At 46.9% G+C, this 23,266-nt stretch overlaps 1 protein-coding gene across 3 annotated transcripts in view; it reads right to left on the reverse strand.

Annotated features, from left to right (window-relative positions):
- GNPAT (glyceronephosphate O-acyltransferase) overlaps positions 1–23,266 on the reverse strand; it is a 555,169-nt gene that overhangs the window by 338,086 nt on the left and 193,817 nt on the right. For all 3 annotated transcript variants that reach the window (XM_078649084.1, XM_078649086.1, XM_078649085.1), the window contains exon 4: positions 1,354–1,483. In XM_078649084.1, the coding sequence (XP_078505210.1) occupies positions 1,354–1,483 (130 nt within the window). The remainder of the gene's footprint in view (positions 1–1,353; positions 1,484–23,266) is intronic.

The raw sequence follows: 23,266 nt of genomic DNA on the forward strand, positions 1-23,266 counted from the left end.
CACCCCTGTCAACCTCACCCTCGTCACCCTCACCCTAGTCACCCTCACCCCTGTCACCCTCCCTCACCATCACACCCCCTCACTCACCCTCACACCCTCACTCACCCTCTCACCCTCACACCCCCACACCCTCACCACCCTCTCACCCTCACTCACCCTCACACCCTCACCCTCACACACATCACTCAGGGGCACCACTCAGGGGCACCACCATATCACTCAGGGACACCACCACATCACTCAGGCACAGCACCACATCACTCAGGCACAGCACCACATCACTCAGGGACACCACCACATCACTCGGGAACACCACCACATCCCTCAGGAACACTACCACATCCCTCAGGAACACTACCACATCCCTCAGGAACACTACCACATCCCTCAGGAACACTACCACATCCCTCAGGAACACTACCACATCCCTCAGGAACACTACCACATCCCTCAGGAACACTACCACATCCCTCAGGAACACTTCCACATCCCTTCGGGGACACCACCACATCACTCAGGGACACCACCACATCACTCAGGGACACCACCACATCACTCAGGGACACCACCACATCACTCAGGGACACCACCACATCACTCAGGGGCACCACCACATCACTCAGGGACACCACCACATCACTCGGGAACACCACCACATCACTCGGGAACACCACCACATCACTCGGGAACACCACCACATCACTCGGGGACACCACCACATCACTCGGGGACACCACCACATCACTCGGGGACACCACCACATCACTCGGGGACACCACCACATCACTCTAATACACCACCACATCACTCGGGGACACCACCACATCACTCTAATACACCACCACATCACTCAGCCCAACCACATCATCACTCACCACCACAACAGCACTGTCCTTGCTTGTTGCTCTTTTAACAAGGCCTTTCCAAAGCTCAGATATCCTACTTTGCTACATACTCTAGTACATTGGACTTGGAATGAGCTATTATTAAAACAATGAACTCTACGTCCCAGGATAGAATTCCAAAATGTCACCAAAAGCTAGTAAAAGACAAACATGTAGCCTGGAATATTCAACATCTTTCTGGAAAAGCTGAATGTTAACTGAAACTGGAGCAAATAAGGAAAGCAGCATAACCTGCAAAAGATTACTTGTTTTCTCAAGCGAACCATACATAAATGGCTGGGTTTTGAAAAAATTAACAAGACCAATACTTTTTTTTTAAAATACTGGTCATACTTAAGTCCTGAATACTTTCAAGCAAATGACAATACATCGTATACACGTTACCACCGGTGCAAGCAAATACTGAGAAGTAAGCATTTTCTAATGAAGTATGAAAAGGAGAACTTGCCCATTCCTGCAGCAATGACGGGCAGAGGTAGGTCGTAGTTGTAAAATATGTAGGAGAGCATCAGAAAGTCAATGTAGCTCCGGTGACTCGGCAGCAGGACAACTGGATGTTCTTTAACAGCCTGGGTCAACTACGAACACAACAAGAAATACAAGATCGAGTCAAATACAACCTGCTGAACATATAATGCTCCATTCACACGATGACCACTGCTAAAACACATCATGTTACGGGACGTTAAAGTATAGAATATGACAATCCTGAGAGCATGAGATTAAAGTTTACATGAACATTAAAAGGTGCACAAAGCACTGTCAACCAACTAATATAAACAAAAAACAGACAACAAACAACAAACTAGTGCTTAAAATGGTCAAGAATCAGAGTGCTGTCTATTTATTATGGAACAGTCTAACAGTAGAAACGTTTAATGGTTCACAGAAGGGAGCACTCAGACCTTAATTGTTACACAATGCAGTGTGGGGGGTTGTCTTCTTGGCCTCAGGAGAGACTACTACATCCAGCTGCCTTTGCCCTGAAGGGAGGGGCTTCTTCCAGCTGCCGTGCTATTAGAGCACTTAGTTGTCCCCGCGACACGCGGTGCGCCCTGGCCAAACCTTGGCCCGTCTTGCGCCCGTCATCGTCAGGAGGAGGCAGGACGATCGCAGGGGTGGAGGCAAGGAGGGGCGCTTGCTCCCCCCTGGAGCACCCCTCCTTGCCCCCACTGCAGACGCACATGCTTTCAAGGACGCCTTTTGTCTGTAATTCTGGGCCCTGCAGGGAGCAGAGCTGTTCCCTGCCAGAGGCCTCAACTCCCTGATGGGGCGCCTCGCCTCGCACTCCTCCTCGCTGCCCTCCCGCCCATTGTCATTCTGTCGGTGGCTGATTATCACATACAGAATGACAAATGGCAGTTTGAGCTGCTAAAGCATACTTCCCACCAGGCCCGGTTCTAGAGGGTGGGCCAGGCCCACCCAAGAAATACCCTGGCCCACCCCAGGCCATTAAGAACTGAAAAATACGTTTTTCACTCTAATGTTTCACGGGAGTATGAAGTCTCGTGGGCTGTACCTCATTGTATATTTAAATATTAATACCATTGACATACGTTAGTTTCAGGCCGGAGGAGTGGTAAGAAATTCTGCAGGGAAAGTAACTCCTTAGATAAACAAATGAACATCACAGACATCGTGAACACTTTCACTCATGCTAAAGAGGCTGCAGGCTCCCATCACAAGGTTCCTAGGAGCTGAAAACAGTGATGCAACAGAAACGTATTGCAAAGTATTTTCCTTTTCCGGGAAAAGTGAGTACAAATGTGTACACAATTAGAATACAGATTCACTCGGGGTATGCTTCATTTTCTTCCCACTTTGAGGCTATTAAAAACTTGCAGCATTACATGAAAAATAAATGTATGGAAAAAGTTAACAAAAGAAAAGTTTTATCTTGTCATTGGCTAAATGAAAGAACATTCTATGCATCATTACATTAATTCATACAACATTCATTTGTATGTTGATGGTTTCAAATGATAGACTGATTCCTTCTGCAGGGACCTATGGGTCGGGCTACTGGAATTATTTAATTGTGCCGATGCTGTGTTTCTCTCATATTTGTTGATTTGTCAAATAATCCATTATCTGCAAAATAATCTGCAGATTAAAAAAAAACATATATATATATATTCTAGCTCAAAACCTACTAAAAAGGCAAGCAACATGTGCTGGTGCACAGTGGAAGATCCTTTCCAAAGGTTGATTGGTTACCTTTCTGTTGCTTATTGCTATAGATTGGTGTTAAACTGGTACCAATAAGGTGCATTCTTTGCCCAGACTGTTAACAAGTGTAAAGAAGCCAAAATTATTAAATAATACTCACAAAATGTGCAGCATCATGCCACATAATTTACCTTTTCTTGCTGCATTCTTTAGTCAACCCTGACCCATAATTTAGGCTTCCCCTGCCACATAATTCCAGTGGCCCTGCCTACATGTAACAGGTAAGACACTAATTATTCTCAGCATGGTCACCTCAGGATTTCATTCTTATGAGGCTGATAAAATGGGTCTCTCATGGTCGAATAATAGGAACTCTTGTGGCTCTATGTATGGCTCCCATAGAATAGAATGGCTAAAAGAAGCAACATCTCAAACAAAAAGACCTGGACTGACTCAAAGCCAGACGGGAGAACGAGAGGCCCAATACAAATGGATTAAAGGAGGGGTTCCAGGGGGCTAATTTTAGGGATCAGGGAATGTATGACTTAAGGGGCCAGGGGGGTAATTTTAGGGTTCAAATGTGCTCTAAATGCAGAATTCACCACTTTTTTTCTCAGCTTGGCCTGAGCATTACCCGACCCTAATTGTCTGCCATTTTAGCCTCGCCCCTATTGATTAACATTAGCCATGCCCCTTCATTTGCCAGGTTAGCCCGCCCCCCGGAAAGATTTGGAGAAGGTGCAGTGATATAGCCTTTGGTGTTTAGGGACTGTTCCCAGCAGCATTGGTTCCTAGTCCTCAGTGACAGTTCACCCGTCCGATTGGTAAGCCATTTTGCCTGTGATGGGGTCGTGACGCACTGTAACTCTTGCGCGCTGGGGAGGCGCCCCAAGGATCGACTGTGTAGATGAGTAAAAGAAAGCTTACCACGCATGACGTAAGAGTCATTGGCATGCTTGAAAAGTTCGTAATGAGGAGATGGGCATTTTACAGAACAAGATAAATCACACAGACAAAATAAGAGGTGACCATCGAAGCAGCATCAATACTGGTAGATTCTTTCTCCCCTCCTGCCTACCCACCTCATGGGTATTATACAAGAAGGGAATATGGCGGCTGCTGGCCTGAGCACTGACCAAGTTATTTGTGGGTTTCTTCCCCCGTTAAGGCTGCACACATTTCACCTTGTCGCTCAGTAGATTTTCCAACAAAAAAGAAAACGGAGCAAAAGGGCCTGTGGTCTGGTCATTCCAAATTGTCTCGTCCCCAGGTGGGCGTTAAGACAGGGAAGGCGTCCTGGGGAGTGCACAGACATGACTGTAGCCATCGTGGATGCACAGAGCCCTGTAGAGAAGCCGTCAAGCCATGTCGAGGACCTTCTGGATTCACTGGCCGCAACTGAACAGAGGATGGTCATGGCTTGACTTTGATATCAAACAGACAGTGTTCAGTCAAAACTTCATTTCAGACCTGCATGGATGCCTTCGATCGGCATATTAACCGGGCCACGAGTACCTCAGTAAAAATGGGACTGCCAGAGTCAGATATGCAAGGGGGGGATGAGGCAAGGTGGGGCTGGTGTTTCTAAGGTATAAATCCATCTATCCAGAATCAGAATGTTAGACCTGTTCGAAGTAAAAGCAAACCCAACTGTAATGTAATTTTTTTCTAGGCATCAGAATGAGGATATATCTATAGTTGCTATTCGCCAGAGTTTGTGCCTTATGTTGTCACCTTGATAGGAGTCCCTCCCATATCTGAAAAGTTGAAACATGGTGGGAACTCAAGAACAAATGCGTTCAGTGGTTCGGGGCCAGGGTCAGACAGATACATGTAAATACTCTCTTTCGGAACATACTCATGATTAGACGGGTGGTCTGCATGGGAAGAGCAGTGAAGACCATTGAGGGAGACTGTGTTGTAGTAAATCTCAGAAATACTGACCTCGGGGCAAAATCTTGCAGGCCTGTACTAATAGAGAAATTGATTACATTTTTTTTTACAGCAGTTCCACTTGGTTACTTCTATAAACCTTTGGGTGCTGTAGCAATGTTTGGAGTCAATCAATCAATCAAATTCCTTTATTCGGTTTTCAAAAATACAAAAACCATGAAAGTTCATTATTAAAAAGATACACAAAAACAATGGTTACAATGTCATCTTCTAATAATAATAAATAATTTAAAAACGTTATAAATTTAATCAGTGACAATACATACCAACAATATAAAGTGCTAAGGTACGAGCTCAATGTTAAGAGAACTCAAGTGCATCATTAGAGTACAAAGAATGAGAAACAACTGTGTTCTTGCACGATATATACAGCACCAGTCCTATTCTAAACTTGACCTGTGTCTGATAAAAAAACTTCAAGAATTGGGCTATATTTTTTGCAAAACATTCTACTTCCAAAGATTGCATCACAAGGAAAGCAGGGCGACATTGTCGCAGACCCAGAATTTTTAATATCGGTATTACCCAGTGCTTCCTTGGTTCTTTATAGAATTTACAAAACAAGACCACATGCATTGAAGATTGTGTAGATACTTCATCAAAGGGGCAGATTGATAGCATTTTTGACCAATCGTTTGTTTTAGGAAAAGTTACCAAGCAGTGGAATATGTTCATCCTAAATCGCGTCAACACAAACCTGTCATAACCACTCAAGTTAAAAGTTAAGTAAGGCTGTATGGCCAAGGTGGTTTGAATTGATAGGGTATGTTGAACTGAACTTTTGTTTGCCTCCATAACCAATCGTAGTTCTGCCAAACGTGTCAAGCATAGTTTTGTGAGCCTTTTTCTAGAAATCTCTGATATCCGTGAGGGGTTATGATAATACCTTGCCAAACCCAAATCATACAAAACGTTTTTAACATATAAAAGCCAACCAATCTTATGTGAATTTTCAAGAGAAAGACAATCATTCAGGAGCCCCTGGTTAAGAACTGATTTGGTGGAGGACCAAATACGATGCCACAAAAGAATCGGTTGTAATTTCACTATATCAGTGACATATGGCAGACCCAATTCCAAATGACAATTAAAGGTCGAATTACCTCGCGGCACCGCAAGGAGTAACCTCAAAAAGCTATTCTCTACTTTTTAAGGGCATCTACCTTTCCATAACCCCACACCCCGGCTCCAAAAATCACTGTGCTGACTCATTTAGCTTGATAAATTTGGATCATCTCCACCGGTGGCCTTTTACCTAGCCTCTGCGTGAAATTAACGAATGCAGTTGTGGCCCTCATAAACAGCAATTTTCTAACCTCTATGGCCTGCCCCCATGAGCACTTGTCATAAATTAAAATTCCTAAGTAAAGGTACGTGGTAGTATTCTCTAACTTAATGTTTTCAATAAAGATGTCCCTCGTTTTCTTATGTCTGGGCCCTGAGGACATTACACAAGTTTTTTGATATGGATTCTTAAGTCTAAATTAGCCTTGTAACTATGGTACCTATTGATAGCACGTTGTAATTCTAAGGGGGTTTGTGCTATAATCACGGCGTCGTCCGCATAGAGTAAGGCGGGTATTGGGCGTTTTTATGAGTAGGGTAGGTCCTCGCACCCTTCCAACATGGCCTGTTCAAGGCAATTTGTATAGAGTGGAAAGAGGAAGGGCGCCAGGACACAACCCTGCCTTAACCCCCTCTGTACTCTGAGCGAGGCCCTAAATTCCCCTCCTAAACCGAACCTCAACCTAGCCGTGGCATTTGAGTACAGTTCTCACAGAAAATTTACCAATGAGAGCTCTACTCCCATCTCTGTTAAAATAGTGCATAATTTGGAATGGCTTACACAGTCAAACGCTGCAGTTAAATCTACGTAAGCCACATGCAAGTTCCCCCCCTTTGCATTCATGCATTTACCCATTGAGAGGGTCAGATTAAGGGCTTGCTCTGTGGTGCCGAGACCCTCCCTGAACCAGAATTGGAGGTCTGACAATTTATTATCATGATCTGCCCATTGCTGTAGACGGTCACGGATAATACGTGCCGCTGCTTTGCCCAAAGAGTTTAACAAAGATATGGGACGGTAGCAAGATAGACTCTGGCGATCTCCTTTCTTAAATATCGGGACCATGATTGAATCTGACCACGATTCAATAAGCCCCACTGCACAAGAGGCTTCTAGGACCCTAGTCAGTATTGGGGTCCACAGATCCAGGTTGTATTTAAAAAGGTCTACTGGGACCCCATCGGGGCCTGGCGCCTTTCCCCCTTTACTAGCCATTAAGGCGTGTTCAACTTCCAACTGGGTAATGTCAAGGGCTATGGGGAAAATTGTAGGATTAAAATGGGGAATTATCCTCTCTTTTTCTGTTAGCACACTATCTTCCTTGGTGCTGAGTCCAAAATTCTGCGAGAAGTGTTCTACCTATAGTGTTTCATCTATGGCTATTTCTAATTTTGAGTTATCCCTGGCTTCCGAAAGAAATGGAGATTTGATGGTTTACCAAAAAGCCGAACTGTCCTTCGTCATACAACTCTTATGCAGTTCTTCCCATAATTCATTTTTTAATTCGACTTTTCTTGTTTTTATAGCCTGATTGTATACCTTTCTAAGGAGGGTGATTTCTTGTTTATCCCTTTCTACTTTGTGTAGAGCTGATTTTAGGTCGGAATATGCTTTAATACAGGCTTTATTAAACCATGCTTTAGTTTTACCCTTTCTGTCGGATGCACGGGGCTTCTTTTACTGCTCTTGTTATAACCCCAAAACTACTTAGGATCTCTTGATAAGACGTGGTAATGTCTAAGCATTTCTCTATAGAATTAAGAGAGTTTTTTACTACCTCTGTTGTAATCTCAAGTGGGTCAACTTTATCCCACTTGAGCGAATACCCATTCAACCTATCCAAGATAAAAAAATGTTGCTCCTATTTAATTTGTGAGGATATGATAATGTACCACTATTTGGAAAATGGTCGCTGGTAGCATTGTTATGAGTTTTAATATTCAATATACGGGACGCAACACTACTTGATACGAATATGAAATCTATAATGGTGGTGGCTCCTCTACCATTAAAAGTCTGTGTGAGCCGCACCTGGGGTACCACTAGTTCTTTAGCCAAGCCAAGTTCCAGAATAAATAATATCTCATTCAGACAATCCTCACTTATTGTGTGAGAAAAATGTGTTAGATTATTCCTATTCTCATCTGTCAAACCACAAGTTAGATTATCGTTATACCCGCATGGTGTTAAGGTAAAATCGCCCCCCCCCATTTTGCAAAAACATTTTTGGTATTCTTATTTTTAAGTTCCTGTGGGATAGAACAAATGTCTTTTAGAGTTGCAATCAACTGGACCTTATGCATATTATTATAAGAAATTAACCAACACGTAAATATCATATTTATTCATATCGAGGGTTATTATTTGAAAATTAGGTTCCAATTTAAGGGGAACTATTTCTTTAATCTCTAAAAGATTAGAGATAAATATTGTCAAGCCTCCTTTAGCTCTCCCTGAGGTAGAGGGAGTCGCAGGCTTCGAGAAGTAGGTCTTATATCCCTCGATATGTATGGCTAAAGCGGCCCAAGTCTCTTGAAGGCAAAGCACATTGAATTTTCCAGCGAATTTAAGCCATACATCATTGGCGATTTTGGAACGCAGACCTGCTACATTTCAATAGACGATATTAAGCCCAGATTCGCTGGGAATTCCTGTCTGTGCAATGCCTTGTTCAATAAGCCCCCCTTGAAAATTGCATTCCCTATTCCGTGTTTTAACACGATATTGTGCTATGTGGCACTAAACCTGTACTCTCTGGTACACAACGATGATGAAAGATCTGAGGATCACATTCACTATTAGTTGCCACAGTACAAAGCCGTGGATTAGGATTTAAGGGATATTCCAAAGGAAGGAAATCCGACTTATTAGATTCTTCCTGTATCCCAAGATATTTAGATTCTGACTTAACCAGTCAATCGGTTTCCTCCAAGCCAGATAGCATGTTGTACCTATTAAAAGTTGGAACATTGTAGGAGTAACCTTGAATTTGTTCGACGTTTCTAGTGCTATATTCGCTCACGTCCCTAATACGGGGTGGATTAAAAAAAAACAAGCGGTAATACGTTAATCCCACCCAATGCTAGTGAATTATTGCCTTCCAACCATAGGATTTTCTTTACAAGCAAAGGTGTTTTAAATGTTAGGACAATACAGTCTCCTGGCAACATTTTTCCCCGATCGCCAACCCTCTGGACCCTTCTTACCATCTTAAACTGTAAAAAGTTGTTCGTTAGTCCTGTCCTCCTGCCTAACCAATGAAGTAATTTATTTCTCAATAATTCCGAGGTTTCTTTTTCTAATTGGTCCATTTTTGGTGCGTTTGCCAGAATTATTATATAAGGGGTTGCATCGGTTGGTAAATCAAGATGTTGATCTGTTCCGAATCTATCCTGGGTTTGACCTGGGAGAGGGGTCCCTAAATGTTGGTGGATCTGTGGCACTCAGAAAGGGGGTCAATCAATCAATCAGAACATTTGTATAGCTCACCCGGAGGGTCTCAAGGCGCTGGGGGGGGGGGGGGGGGGTCCGCTACTGCTCGAACAGCCAGGTCTTGAGCTGCTTCCTGAAGGCGAGGTGGTCCTGGGTCAGGCGGAGGTGGGGAGGGAGGGAGTTCCAAGTCTTGGCGGCCAGGTAGGAGAAGGCCCTTCCTCCTGTGGTGGCTCTTCGGATGCGGGGGACGGCGGCGAGGGCGTGGCTGGTCGATCGAAGCTGGCGCGTGGGAGCATAGAAGTTGAGGCGGCTGTTGAGGTATCCTGGTCCTTGGTTGTGTAGGGCTTTGTGTGCGTGGGTGAGGAGCCGGAAGGTGATTCTCTTGTTGACCGGGAGCCAGTGCAGGTCTCTCAGGTGTCCGGAGATGTGGCTGCGGCGGGGGATGTCCAGGATGAGTCGTGCTGAGGTGTTCTGGATCCGCTGGAGTCTCTTCTGGAGTTTGGCGGTGGTGCCGGCGTAGAGGGAGTTGCCGTAGTCCAGCCGGCTGGTGACGAGGGCCTGGGTGACCGTCTTCCTGGTTTCGGTGGGGATCCATCGGAAGATCTTGCGTAGCATTCGCAGGATGTTGAAGCACGACGAGGAGACGGCGTTGACTTGTCTGGTCATGGAGAGGGAGGAGTCCAGGATGAAGCCCAGGTTGCGTGCGTGGTCAGTTGGTTTGGGTGCGCTGCCCAGGACGGGGGGCTACCAGGAGTCGTCCCAGGCGGAGGGTGAGGATCCCAGGATGAGGACTTCCGTCTTGTCCGAGTTCAGTTTCAGGCGGCTGTTCAACATCCATTTGGCTACGTCTGTCATCCCTTCGTGCAGGTTGGCTCTGGCGGGGTCGTTGGTGAGGGAGAGGATCAGCTGGGTGTCGTCTGCGTAGGAGATGATGTTCAGGTTGTGCTGGCGTGCGATGGCTGCGAGGGGGCTCATGTAGACGTTGAAGAGAGTTGGGCTGAGCGAGGAGCCTTGAGGGACGCCGCAGATGACTTCGGTGGCTTCCGATCTGAACGGGGGGAGGCGGACTCTCTGTGTCCGTCCGGCGAGGAATGAGGTGATCCACTCCAGTGCCTTCTCCTGGATTCCGACGTTGCTGAGGCGCTGTACTAGGGTGCGGTGGCAGACAGTGTCGAAGGCCGCGGAGAGGTCCAGGAGGATGAGGGCCGCTGTTTCTCCGTTGTCGAGCAGGGCTCGGATGTCATCTGTAGCTGCGATCAGGGCGGTCTCGGTGCTGTGGTTGGCCCGGAAGCCAGACTGCGAGAGGTCGAGGGAGCCGTTCGTCTCGAGGAAGGCGGCCAGTTGCTTGTTGACGGTCTTCTCGATGACTTTGGCTGGAAACGGGAGCAACGAGATGGGGCGGTAGTTCTTGAGGTCGGTAGGGTCTGCTGATGGTTTCTTGAGTAGAGCGCTGAGTTCGGCGTGCTTCCAGCTCTCCGGGAAGGTGGCGCTGTCGAAGGAGGTGTTGATGATGTCCCGCAGGTGGGGTGCGATGACAGCGTCGGCCTTGTTGAAGACGTGGTGAGGGCAGGGGTCTGTTGGAGATCCGGAGTGGATGGAGTTCATCGTGCGGATGGTGTCTTCGGTGCTGATCGTGGTCCAGGCACGGTGGGGGGCGGTGGTTCGGTCGTGGCGTGCGTTGGTTGAGTGCTGAAGCTGTTGTGTATGTCCGCGATCTTGTTGTGGAAATAGGAGGCGAGGGAGTTGCAGAGGTCTTGCGAAGGGGTGATGTCGTTGTTTCCGGCGTTGGGGTTGGAGAGCTCTTTCACGATGTTGAAGAGTTCCTTGCAGTTGTGTGCGTTGTTGTCCAGTCGTTCCTTGAATGCGGTTTTCTTGGTGGCGCGGATCAGCTGGTGGTGTTTTCGGGTGGCGAGCTTGAGGGCAGTCATGTTGTCCGGTGTTGGGTCTCTGCGCCAGGTTTTCTCGAGTGCTCTGCAGTTCTTCTTGGAGCTCTTGAGTTCGTCGTTAAACCGTGGGGCTTTCTTGCTGCCAGGTCTGCTCGGCTGGGTCTTCAGAGGGGCGAGGTCGTCTGCGCAGTCGCTGATCCATTTCGTGAGGTTGGTGGCCGCTTGGCTGGGGTTTGTTGTGCTGGTGGGAGGGTTCTTGCTCAGGGAAGTAGTGAGCTGGTCTGCAGTGATCTTGTTCCAGCTTCTGCGGGGAGCCTGTTGCTGGAGATGGTGGAGCATGGTCCTTCTGTAGCTGAAGTGGACGCAGCTGTGGTCCGTTCATTGGAGTCCCGTGGCGTGGCTGAAGGCGATGTCCTTGCTGGAAGAGAAGATCGGGTCGAGTGTGTGTCCGGCGTAGTGGGTGGGGGTGGTCACCAGTTGCTTGAGTCCGAGGTTGGCGAGGTTGTCCAGCAGGGTGGTGGTGTTGCGGTCGTTGTTGTTCTCCAGGTGGAAGTTGAGGTCTCCGAGGAGGATGTAGTCGGTTGAGGGGAGGGCGAGCGGGCTGACGAAGTCGGCGATGTCCTCGCTGAATTGTGCGCGTTGTCCCGGGGGTCTGTAGATGAGGGTGCCTCTGAGGGTGGTCTTGGGGTTGACGTGGATCTGGAAGTGCAGGTGTTCGGCGGGTGCGAGGTTGTCGTCGGTGTTGGTCGTGATGCGGATGGAGTTCCTGTGGATGATGGCGATGCCTCCTCCTGTCTGGTTGACGCGGTCCCTCCGGATGATCTTGTAGCCGTCCGGGATGGCGATGTCGGGCTCTGAGGAGGCGTTCATCCAGGTTTCCGTGAGGAAGGCGACGTCTGGGTCTGTGGTGTTGAGCAGGTTCCAAAGCTCGACGGCGTGTCTGTGGACGGAGCGGGTGTTGAGCAGGATGCACTTCAGGTGGGTGCTGCTGGAGTTCGGCTTGGTGGGTGCTGGTGTAGCGTGGTTCCGGTTGCAGGTGAACTTGCAGGAGTGGCAGCTGAAGGGTCCGTGGGTGCGTCTCGGTGTGGCTCGGTAGCAGTGCGGGGTTCGGCCGGTGTTGAGAGCGTTGAGTTCGGTGGAGTCGTAGGTTCGTCTGGTCGGCTTCCGGCGGTGGGGGCCAGGGGTCCTGGCACTGGGCGCGGTCCAGGCGCGGACGGGCGCAGACGGGCTTACCTTTGGCGCACCTTCGGTGCTCAATCGGTCGCTCAGGGGGCGTCATAAGAAAGGGGACGGGAGGGCGGGTCTGCTGGGCTGGGCGAGCGTCCGGGCCAATGGGCCGGTGGTGGGCGGGGCCGCAGGGGCCAGCGGCGGGAAAAGTGGCGAGCGGCCGGCTCCGCTGTGGCTGGGCCGCTCGGGAGTGCTGGGGGGGCGGCGGTGGCGGCAGGCAGGCGGCAGGCAGGCAGGCAGGAGGCTGGCAAGGAGGCTGGCTAGCAGGGCAGCAGGCGAGTGAGGGGGGTGACCCGGCCTCGAGAGGCACAGTGGTTGGACCTATTACCTTCTACTATCCTCGTGATGCCCCTATTCCCATCCCCGAACTCTGTGCTATTTGGTAGATTGCTCGTCCTGATCTGTGGGGGGAGGATCCTTTCTGAGAAAATTTGCACTATATCTTTGGGGTTGGCCGTTCCCAACAATGAAAACTTATTGTCATTAGTTTTTTGGGAACTGGTTTCTGGCACACTTGGTTGCCTACTTTACACGTTTTTGCCCCTATTCACCATTCTTGGCTCGACAAGTGTAGATTTCGTGTTATTACCATGGTTCGTGCTGCTAGACATAAAATCTTCAATGAGGGTCAGTCTGGCACCCATTTGATTTAATGTGACTCTCACATAAAGATCTAGTCTTTCGACCAAGGTCGTTAGACTCCTTTAGATCATTGCTGTGCGCATCACACCTTCTGCTGACCTCGTCTTTACCTTTACATAAACCTTTTCTTGACCCTGCCCTTTTTTCCCCTGGTGGCCCTGTTTCGTTGCAGTAGGCACAATGTCTTTCGATCATTTTTTATCACCATCGCCTGTAACTTGTTCAACACTTATTTTCTCATCAGGAACTGGATTCTTTTGTTTTTTCTGAGGAGGTTGCAACGAGGAATCAGAATCACTCAGTAGAATCTCCTCAGAAATCTGCTGAATTAAACCATTTAAGACTATGTTGGACTTTAAGCCACGCCTCGAGGAGTCTAAAGCATCAGGCTGTTCAAGTTCAGTTTCCAACCAGGTCTCTAAGCTGTTAAATAAACATTGGCGGATTTTGACAAGTGGTAGTCTAGATCTAGAAAAACCTTTATTCGCTCACAGGAGAAGAAGGAACTTGAAAGACATTCTGGTACATACCAGACCTCGCACCAATGTGGTTCAACAAACCAGATTACAAGGTCTTCATGGACACTATCCATGTGGCAATTGTAATAACTGCCACCTGACTAAGAAGAGTCTTACTCTCTCCTTCAAAAACGGCACCAAGTGGGAACAACGAGCATTCACAAACTGCAACAGTAGGAATGTTGTATACCTGATTACATGCCCATGTGGAAAAGAATATGTGGGTATGACAACACGGGCTGTAAAAACGAGAATAAACGAACATAAAAGCAATGTAAGGTGCAAGAAACAAACTACAAAAATGGCAGCACATTTTTTGGAGGCTCAGCACTGTGTGAATGAAATACACTGGACTGTGATTGAGCAACTGCCGTCAGCAGGGCTCGAAAAATCCAAAAAATGGTACTAGTCCTGCAGGACTAGTACCTTAAAAAATGTCCTCGACCTAACTGCAACCTACTTGACCTCCGTCTCTGAAAGCAGAGCAAATGTGACAAGATAACAAGATTTAAAGGCATCTTTATTGCTCATTAACTTTGTGAGCAATAAAAATGCCTTTAAATCTTATCTTGTCACATTTGCTCCGTTTTTACAGACCAAGGACAAAAGTTGGTTTGTTTTCCTACTCCCCACAAAGGGCGAGTAGGACCTAAAAACAGCTCGACCTTGTTAAATTTAGCTCGACTATGCGAGCGGTCGAGTGGAATTTTCGAGCCCTGGTCAGATATGGGCTTTTTTGAAAAAGAACAAAGGTGGGTGTTTCGTTTAGGCACAGACATCACTGGATTAAATGACTCCATTCCATGGAGCCAATTGCGATGATAGCCCACAAGTGACTGGCATACTATCCTTGAACATTACCAATCCAGAGTGAATTTTCCTACTTCGAGCATTTTTCCTAAACTGTTCTGAATAGACAACATCCCCATTCATTATAGAGGTCTTCCTGCTCTATATATAATCCTGTCTTTAAAGAAATAGCCCCAGCAATGATGATAAGATCGATGTACTCTCCACACTCGCATGCGCGAGCGCCTGCAAGCTGTACAGAAACGCCCTGACGATTTGCAGACACTACCGCTTTGCGCATGCGCTCGCGTTTAATGTCATTTCTCCGCCCGTGTGTTCTGAACAACAGACACACCCATCATCCTGTCTTTAAAAGAAATAGCCCCAGCAATGATGATAAGATCGATGTACTCCCCACACACGCATGCGCGAGCGCCTGCTAGCTGTACAGAAACGCTCAGACAATTTGCAGACACTACCGCTTCGCGCCTGCACTCGCGGTTAGTGTCATTTCTCTGCACGTGTGTTCTGAACAACAGACACACCCACCAAGCGCACGCAGAACCGGATCATAACTCAAGGACTATGTCCTTGTTTGGGCCGATTCCGTTTTCAATTAGGTGGCAATCAGAACCTCTTGAGGAACTATAAAAGGGGTCTGTTTCTCAATTAACCGACACTTCGTCGGAGCCGCGTTGAGGGGATGAGAGCCTACCTGGCCATGCTGTAACCGTGAGTGTGATGGTGTAGGGTGTGACTACGTGTATTTGTACCGGGAACGAATATTTTAGATCCTAAAACTCAGTTCCTTTAACACCCCACAGGTTGCTACATTGAGCAGAACAGAGAACCTCCAATACCACGCATTTGGCTCATGAGGCTACTTAGCCCTTAACTATAGTAAGCAATGTATATATGTTGACAATTGTGTGATACTAAATCCGTTTCTTTCACCTGACGGAATCCAATGGAGACCTTCAAAAACAATTAATGTGTGTCCTAGTCTATATGTTTGTCCGTATTTTTCTTTTTCTTTCTCTTTTTTAGGGTTCCTGGACCTTATTTTTGGTTCGACGTTACCCTTCTGTGTATTAACACAATTTTTCTTGAACATGTGTCTTGATTTTAGACCTTATGTTTGATATGACTTTTTGTTCATTCACACGTTCTGTATATCGCCAATTGGGCGCAACAGACTTTTTCTTAAAAACAGATAGGTACATTTCACTATATATATTTTTGTAGAGCACACTTTAACATCTACATACACATGTGAGTAAGGTGAGGATAACTAGTGCACATCCTCGTCCTGAAGAAGGAGTCTTCAACTCCGAAACATGTCGACGCACTTTTGAGGTTGACTTACCATAATCAGTAAAAACAACCTCGCCTGCACTTTTTTAATGATACCAGCCGAGGATTTAATAAAAAATTGTTTTGTTTTTCTCCTACGAGCCAGGTATTTTTTAACCAACACTTTCACCTCACCACTCACACACTATTACTCCACACACACCAACACATAGTTCACTTTCAGTGCTCCTACATAGTCGTGAGTCGCAGCACGCCGCATTCCGTAGAGGTTTGCGAAGACCCCGATGATGAAGCATGACACCAAGGGGCCTTCTGGTGTGTGAGGGGTATTTAAACAACACTGGTTGCTCCCCACCATTGTAGGGTTCACCGACACTATCCTAGTGGATTCCTTTTGTTTATACATAGTTATATTATAAGAAACAGCTCTACGCTGGGAGCAATATATGGAGACCTAAAGTACTTCATGTGCTACTTCTTTCACCCTACAAACTAATAGCCAAATCCGCAGTCAACTCAAATAATATAACAGCAATATGAGTGCTAGACTTCACTCAACACAACCTGAACATAATACAAGGAATTTACCAAATGTACAATAAATGTAGTCACTTAATCAGGGAATTAAATTCCTTACTGTCAGTATGTGTCCAATTTGCTCGTACAAAGGCCAAGAGAATGGGCCCAGACCAGCCTCATCCAGGCACAGACGGGCCCGCCCTTGGCCCGGGCGAGCCCGCAAGCGTCCCGCGCCGCGGGAGCCCCGGCGGATTTTTAAAGGCCAGGTGCGATGACGCTACAAGACACGCGAGAGCGCACTGCCTCCTGGGGATTGCAGTCCTGCGCTCCGCGGTCAGGGGCGGCAACAGGTGATTGAGGGTGGCGAATGGAGTCCGCAGGCTTCGTTCAGGCCCCAAGCAGCGTGATGATACAAGAAACAGTCAGTGGCAAGTAGGTAGGTTTGGGCGTCAGAATAATGGTAAGGGGAGGATTGGCGGGAAACTTAACTCTCTAGCAGCCAGCTAGATTTCCCTGTCAAGACACAGACTACTGACCGGAAGGTTGGGAAACGATTTGGATGTCTTTCCAAAATGGACTGCTAGGTTTGACATGGTTCAGGTAGAGGCAAGACTGTACCTAAGGTAGAGCAGCTTACCTGCACATATTAAGAGGCCCCAACGTAAAGTGAACAGTTACTGCCTATAGGGAATCCTGTTGAGGCTAGGGGAGGTGGTGGTGCTCTTAACGGCTGTGGTATGATTGGTAATGATAACTTCAATACTCAGTGGGTGAGGTTCCTTTCGTGGAACATCGCAGGCCTTAGGAAATAGATAGATTTACCGGACTAGCATAAGATGGTTTTGTGTTTCCATATTATATGCTTACAGGAAAATGGCCATAAATGGTTACATGGTATTTCATTCCCCTGCTCAACTATCACCTGTCCAAAAGAAACAATTGATGGATGGAACGGAGGACAATGCAAACATTCACCCCCAGTCACAACGATCTGGGTTAAATCCATCATTATTTTGCTCACCACACCACCCCAACTTGGACCCAGCCATATGCAAATCACCCGAACTGCCAGGCCAGGTCCTCCCTGGACTGGAAACCGGCCCAGGGAGGAACAGTTGAGACCGAACTGTCAGGTCCTCCTGGGACCAGTTTTAGGGCATCACCCTTCATCATCCAGGCTAGCTTGAATCTAGTAGTGTAGTGAACACAAGACCAACGTCGCAGCATACCCTTCCCACTTAGGGCGACATATGCAAAAGAAACAATTGATGAACGATGGATTTAACCCAGATCTCTTGACTGAGGGAGAATGTTTGAATCATTCAGCATTCCGTCCATCATTTGTTGCAGTTACACAACTATCACCTGTTGGCAGGGCAAAGGGTGGTTTATCCACCTACATTCTGAATTCATTACCGAGGAGAGTAGTGAAATTCATGAAGGATTTCTCTTTTTTCTATTGTTTGGTCTGTGACGTGGGTGTCCGGCCTACCCCACAGACCAGAAAATGGAAAAAGAGGAATCCTCATGAAACTTTAACTCACTTTAAACATGATGATTATGGTTGTGCCCTGAATAACTTAATGATCAAGCTAAACCTTAGGTTGTTTAATAACAATGGGGACAACGAGGGTGGCTTAGCACCCACATTAGTGCAAAATTATTATACTTCAACTATAGACCACATTATGTTCTCAGACGTTGTAATTGCCTCCAGAGAGGGCTTTCAGACTAATTTTACGGAGGACCCTGATAATTCGGCACTGATGGTCAGGGTGTGTCTAGAGAGACAGCTTGAAAACAAACACAAAACAGGCTTTGAGCCAATTATGCCAAATAAAAATAGCTATTCCATTAAATGGGAGAAACTAGATCATGTAACTTTTCTCCCTTTTGTCCAGTGCCAGACTTTGGCAGAGCTGGAAGTTCGTGTAAACCCTTTGGCAGAGACGGCTCAGATTATCACAGCTTTTTCTGTTATTACCACTCATATTAAGCAGTTTCTGCGCCATAATACTTGAGCATCCAGCTCTCATACGAGGGGCAGGTTTGATTCTAATTGCACTAAAGCTAGGGCCCAAGTGAGCTAGAGAACGATGAGGGATTCAACCCAGATGTGTGACAGGGGGTGAGTGTCTGAAAAGTTTCAGCGCTCCGTCCTTTATCTTCTTGCGTTTGCTTTGTTTGTCCTAAGTTGGCAGGGTATGCCAGACATGGGTCCCTTTCTCACTTTGCTACTGGATTCAAGTTAGTCTGGCTGATGTGGGGTGTTACCCCGAAACTGGTCCCAGGATGCTTGTTTCCGGTCCAGGAAAGACCTGGCTTGGCAGTTCGGGCTGGACTGTTCCAATGAGGGACAGTATCAAGAAAATTTTGCATATGGCCGGGTCTGAACTGGGGTGGCGAAGTGAGCTATAGAATGATGATGGATACAACCCAGATCTGTGACTGGGGGTGAGTGTCTGAAAAGTTTCAGCGCTCCATCCATTATCTCCTTGTGTTTGCCCAATTGGATAAAGTCTTTCAGAAGAGACCCAGAAAGACAGGACTCATTAAGATTGCTTGTGCAAATTTTAAAAAGGTACTCACAGTGAGAAAGAAAACCATTAAAGAGGCAACTTGAGAGGCATTGGTATGGACGAGTGCTTGAAAACTCAACAGTTCCTTCTGGAAGGTGATTAATGAAACTTATTTCTGAGAATCCACTAACCCTTCCACAGAAGTACACATTGCTCAAGAGTCATGGATTTACAATTTTCCGGCCATATATGCCAACCACATTATGCATTGGTAGAAATCAATAAGAAAAAGGCCCCAGCCCCAGATGGGGTCCCTCTCGATTTGTTCTATGACCAGCAAGAACTATGGGCCCGCTACTCACAAATACCTGAGAATCTGTGGGTGCTGCCCAAATCTACAGCAACAACTGCACTCTGCACCTCTTGCTGGAAGATACCATGCCCGGTGGCAAAACAGCGAGGGACACACCAGCGGGATCCTCTAGAGATATTCCAGTCACCTCGCTATGTAATACAATTCCGGCACCAGACATGGAATCTCTTGCTACTTCACCTACAGGTGCAGCCAGAGACACTACATCGTTACCCATATCGCAGACCTACATGGATCACTTTCTACAGGAAATCCATACTGAAATTGGCTCGATTATAGTAGATTTAAAATCCTGCTTGAAAGATCTCCGCCGAGAGGTCACAGACAAAGCAGAGAGAGTGGGTGATATGAAATGCACGACTGATGCCCGTGCAGAGGATAAGACAATGCTATGGCGGAGGGTGACAACTCTAGAGGAACAGCATATTCAACTCCAAATGAAGCAAGAGAATCTCAAAAATGGAAATCGATGGAATAACATCTGTGTAAGGGGAGTGCCGAGAGTCACGGAGGGTGATGATATAATCGCCCATACTGCAGAACTTCTCCATGCCATTCGAGGGGACGACAATGCCTCACCACCAGCTTTAATTAGAGCACACCGAGTGGCTCTGCTCCAGGGGCGGCCGGATTCAGCTCCAGATATCCTAACACAAGTTCACTTTTTTGTCAAGAAAGAGGCTATCTTGAAAACTGTGAGTAATAAGGCAGACCTTAATTCCGTGGCCATGTGATGAATTTGTTCCAAAATCACTCTCCTGTTACCCTTCGTCAACACAAAGACTTCCGTCCTGTCACCAACAAACTGCGAGAACTCATTGTTAGTTATCAGTGTGGCAGCTATTCGCAATCATACTCACTTGGGATGGCAGACTACAAGCTATTTGCTCCCTAACGGAATCTAACCAACTTCTCAAAGTTTAAATGGACCCATTGGAAAGCTCTACATAGCCACCAGACACCGTCCAGAGACTCATTGCATCCCATTTGGTCCTTAGTACCACCACGCTGTACAGATAAACCAAGGTCAACACTTCCCAGGAAACTAAAAGGACATTATTCAACATCTTTGTGATATGGATAAGCAATCGTCTCCGGCCCCATCGGCTGCAGGCACCCCGCCACTAGCCCTGGTGCCTTTTTGCCCCCATGTCAGCGATATTTCATGGGACTTGTCTCTCCTGGGACTAGGTAATTGCAAAACGTGAGCCTAAACTTCCACGTAGGGGTTTAGGCATGAAGCAATTACATTTCATTGGCACACCCTGCTGTTGAAACGCTATACCTTACCCTCTTGAAACCTGCCAGATCTAGAAGAGCAAGGATCGATTCACTCACACACATTGCTTTTCTCTCTAACTCTTGATATGATTTCAGCTGGCTGCTGGGGTCTCTAGCGTACTTCACTGCTATGTTTTCCTACCTGACTGGCAATGGAATGTGTCTGCTGTTGCAGAGTAATTCCATGCCATCAGTGACTGTCCCCCCTTGATTCACACCCCTGTAGAGTGACTTCTCCCCTGTGTCTGGCTATTTGTCTTGCTGTTCAATACAGGACTTGAATAGAGTTGTTAGAATCTGTTGGTCTCACCAAGTTTGTGGTTATGTTCTAACCTGATTTTATTTCAGATCGATTACACTGCTGGGGAGGTCTCTCCTGTTGTCCATGAACAGGTCCCACACATGTTTCTTTCATATCGCCATTTGCGAAACACCCCAACCTTCTTTGGGGTGTCAACCTGTTGACATGATGTCCCCCATATCAAAGGACTGGTACAAGGGTCATACGCAAGGAAGCAATCTTTTTCTGTTGGGTTCTTAGTCTTCGCCGGAAAGTTTCATTAATCTATTTACTCTCTCTGACCATGACCACCACATAACACAAGCTACTTTTGTTTAATGTGAAGCCTCTGAACTCCCCTAACAAGAGATAGCAAATATGGCGTTACCTCCAGCCACAGGATCCTGATATTGTTTGTCTTCAGGAGACCCACATCCTACGGAAAGATGCTCCACATATGTCTCACCCAAAATATCCCCACCGCTTTAGTACACTAAGACGGCGGGAGTAACTGTCATCTGCAAGGCGGGTTTTTGCACTAAGACACTGAAGATGGTCAGCAATGTCAATGGCAGATATGTTAAGGTTACCATGCACCATGGCTAAAGCTTACTCACACTTTTTTAATGTTTGTTCTCCAAACCAGGAACAAGACCTTTTCCGTCGGGACCTACTGCAGGTCCAGTTAGTGACCGATAGTGGCGAAATAATGGGTGGAGACTTTAATCTAGTATGGAACCCCCAACTTGACCCCAATACCACCTCCTTCCAGGGCACAGGGGCAATGTTGAAAGCTTTTAAAAGAGAACTTATTGACCTGGGACTGATAGACGCCTGGAGATATAAAACACCTTGACACCCGTGATTATACATTTTACTCACATGTGCATATATCGTAATCCGGAAAAGATCACCTCTTCATCACCCACCCTCCACTCCGAGAGTTGATTTCTGCTTCCATATCGGATATCTCTATATCAGATCATGCGCACATCAAGGCTGTGAGGGATTGGGGTGGGACCTCAAGCCGAGATCTGATGCATTGGCAATTTCCACCACACCTTCTTAGGGATCCAGTAGATAAAGCAGAAATTCAAACAAGGATTGTGGATTAGTATGAGCTTTATGGTCTTCCTGAGACCTCAGGCCAAACCCTCTGGGATGGTTTTAACAGTACCATCAGGGGAGTCATCTCCTCTACTGCAATTGCCCGCGCCAGGGAATCCAGGTTGATTGAAACAAACCTAGCATCTGAAATCAAGGCTCTTGAGCGGCTAGATCAATAGGCCTCCTCCCGGCGCAATAGGATGCAACTAGCTTTCCTGAGAGGCCAGCTACGCACGCACAGAACTAATAGAGCGGAGCATCCTTGCTTGAATTAAAACCGTGTTACTATGAAGGAGGAGATAAGGTGGGATAGCTGTTGGCCCGTAGACTACGCCAACTATATGCGTGTACGCATATAGCTAAGATTAAATCGGATACGGACTGCTAGGCCACTACCGAGCAGGTGAAACACCAGGCATTCCGCATTTGTTATCAAACTGTATATACTGAGAACAACACTTCACGAGCACAGATGATTCCTACCTGGCTCCTTGTCCGTGGAACCCTATTGCCCCGGCCTATACCGAACTGTTCATGTTTCCTATCACACTTGGCGCGCTTCAGAGTCCTCTACAAGAATTGCCCACTGGTAAAATACACAGGCCCAATAGTCTACCAGTGACCTTCTACCAGGCCTTTTTCTTCTCCATCCAGGACCATTTGTTAAATCTCTTTAACACATTCGCCTCTGAAACAGGCCTCACCCCAACGATGGCAGAGGCAGAGATTGCCATTATCCCTAAACCTGGCAAGGACCTCGCTCTATGTGATTCCCATCACCCTATTGCACTATTAAACACAGATGCTAAGCTGTCCACCAATATCTTGGTAAACCGCCTGGAACCCTATCTTTCTGGCCTAATTGACACTGACCAGGTTGGCTTCATTTGTAACCGACAGGGGGCAGATAACATCCGGTGAGCTGAGCACCTTTTCGAGAAGATCCATTGCCTTAGCATTCCTGCTAGCCTCCTCTCGCTTGATGCGGAGAAGGCTTGCGATAGGGCTAGGTGGTTATTTCACAGAGCAGTGCTTGGGAAAATAGGCCTTGGGCCGTTCAGGAGATCCCACATTATCGCTTTCGATACAACTCCTGGCTACTACTATTCAGGTAAATGGACAACGCACACAGCCGATCCATTTAAGGCAAGGCACTAGACAGGGGTGCCCACTGCCGCTCCTGCTATTTACTTTAGTGGTGAAACTGCTAGCTATTGCTCTTCGACAGACTGAATCCATTACCAGCATCTTGTTTGGTGGTCAACCTCACAAAATGAATATGCTTT

The sequence above is a fragment of the Lissotriton helveticus genome, chromosome 6 (assembly GCF_964261635.1).
Source record: "Lissotriton helveticus chromosome 6, aLisHel1.1, whole genome shotgun sequence".
Classification (NCBI taxonomy): Eukaryota; Metazoa; Chordata; class Amphibia; order Caudata; family Salamandridae; genus Lissotriton; species Lissotriton helveticus.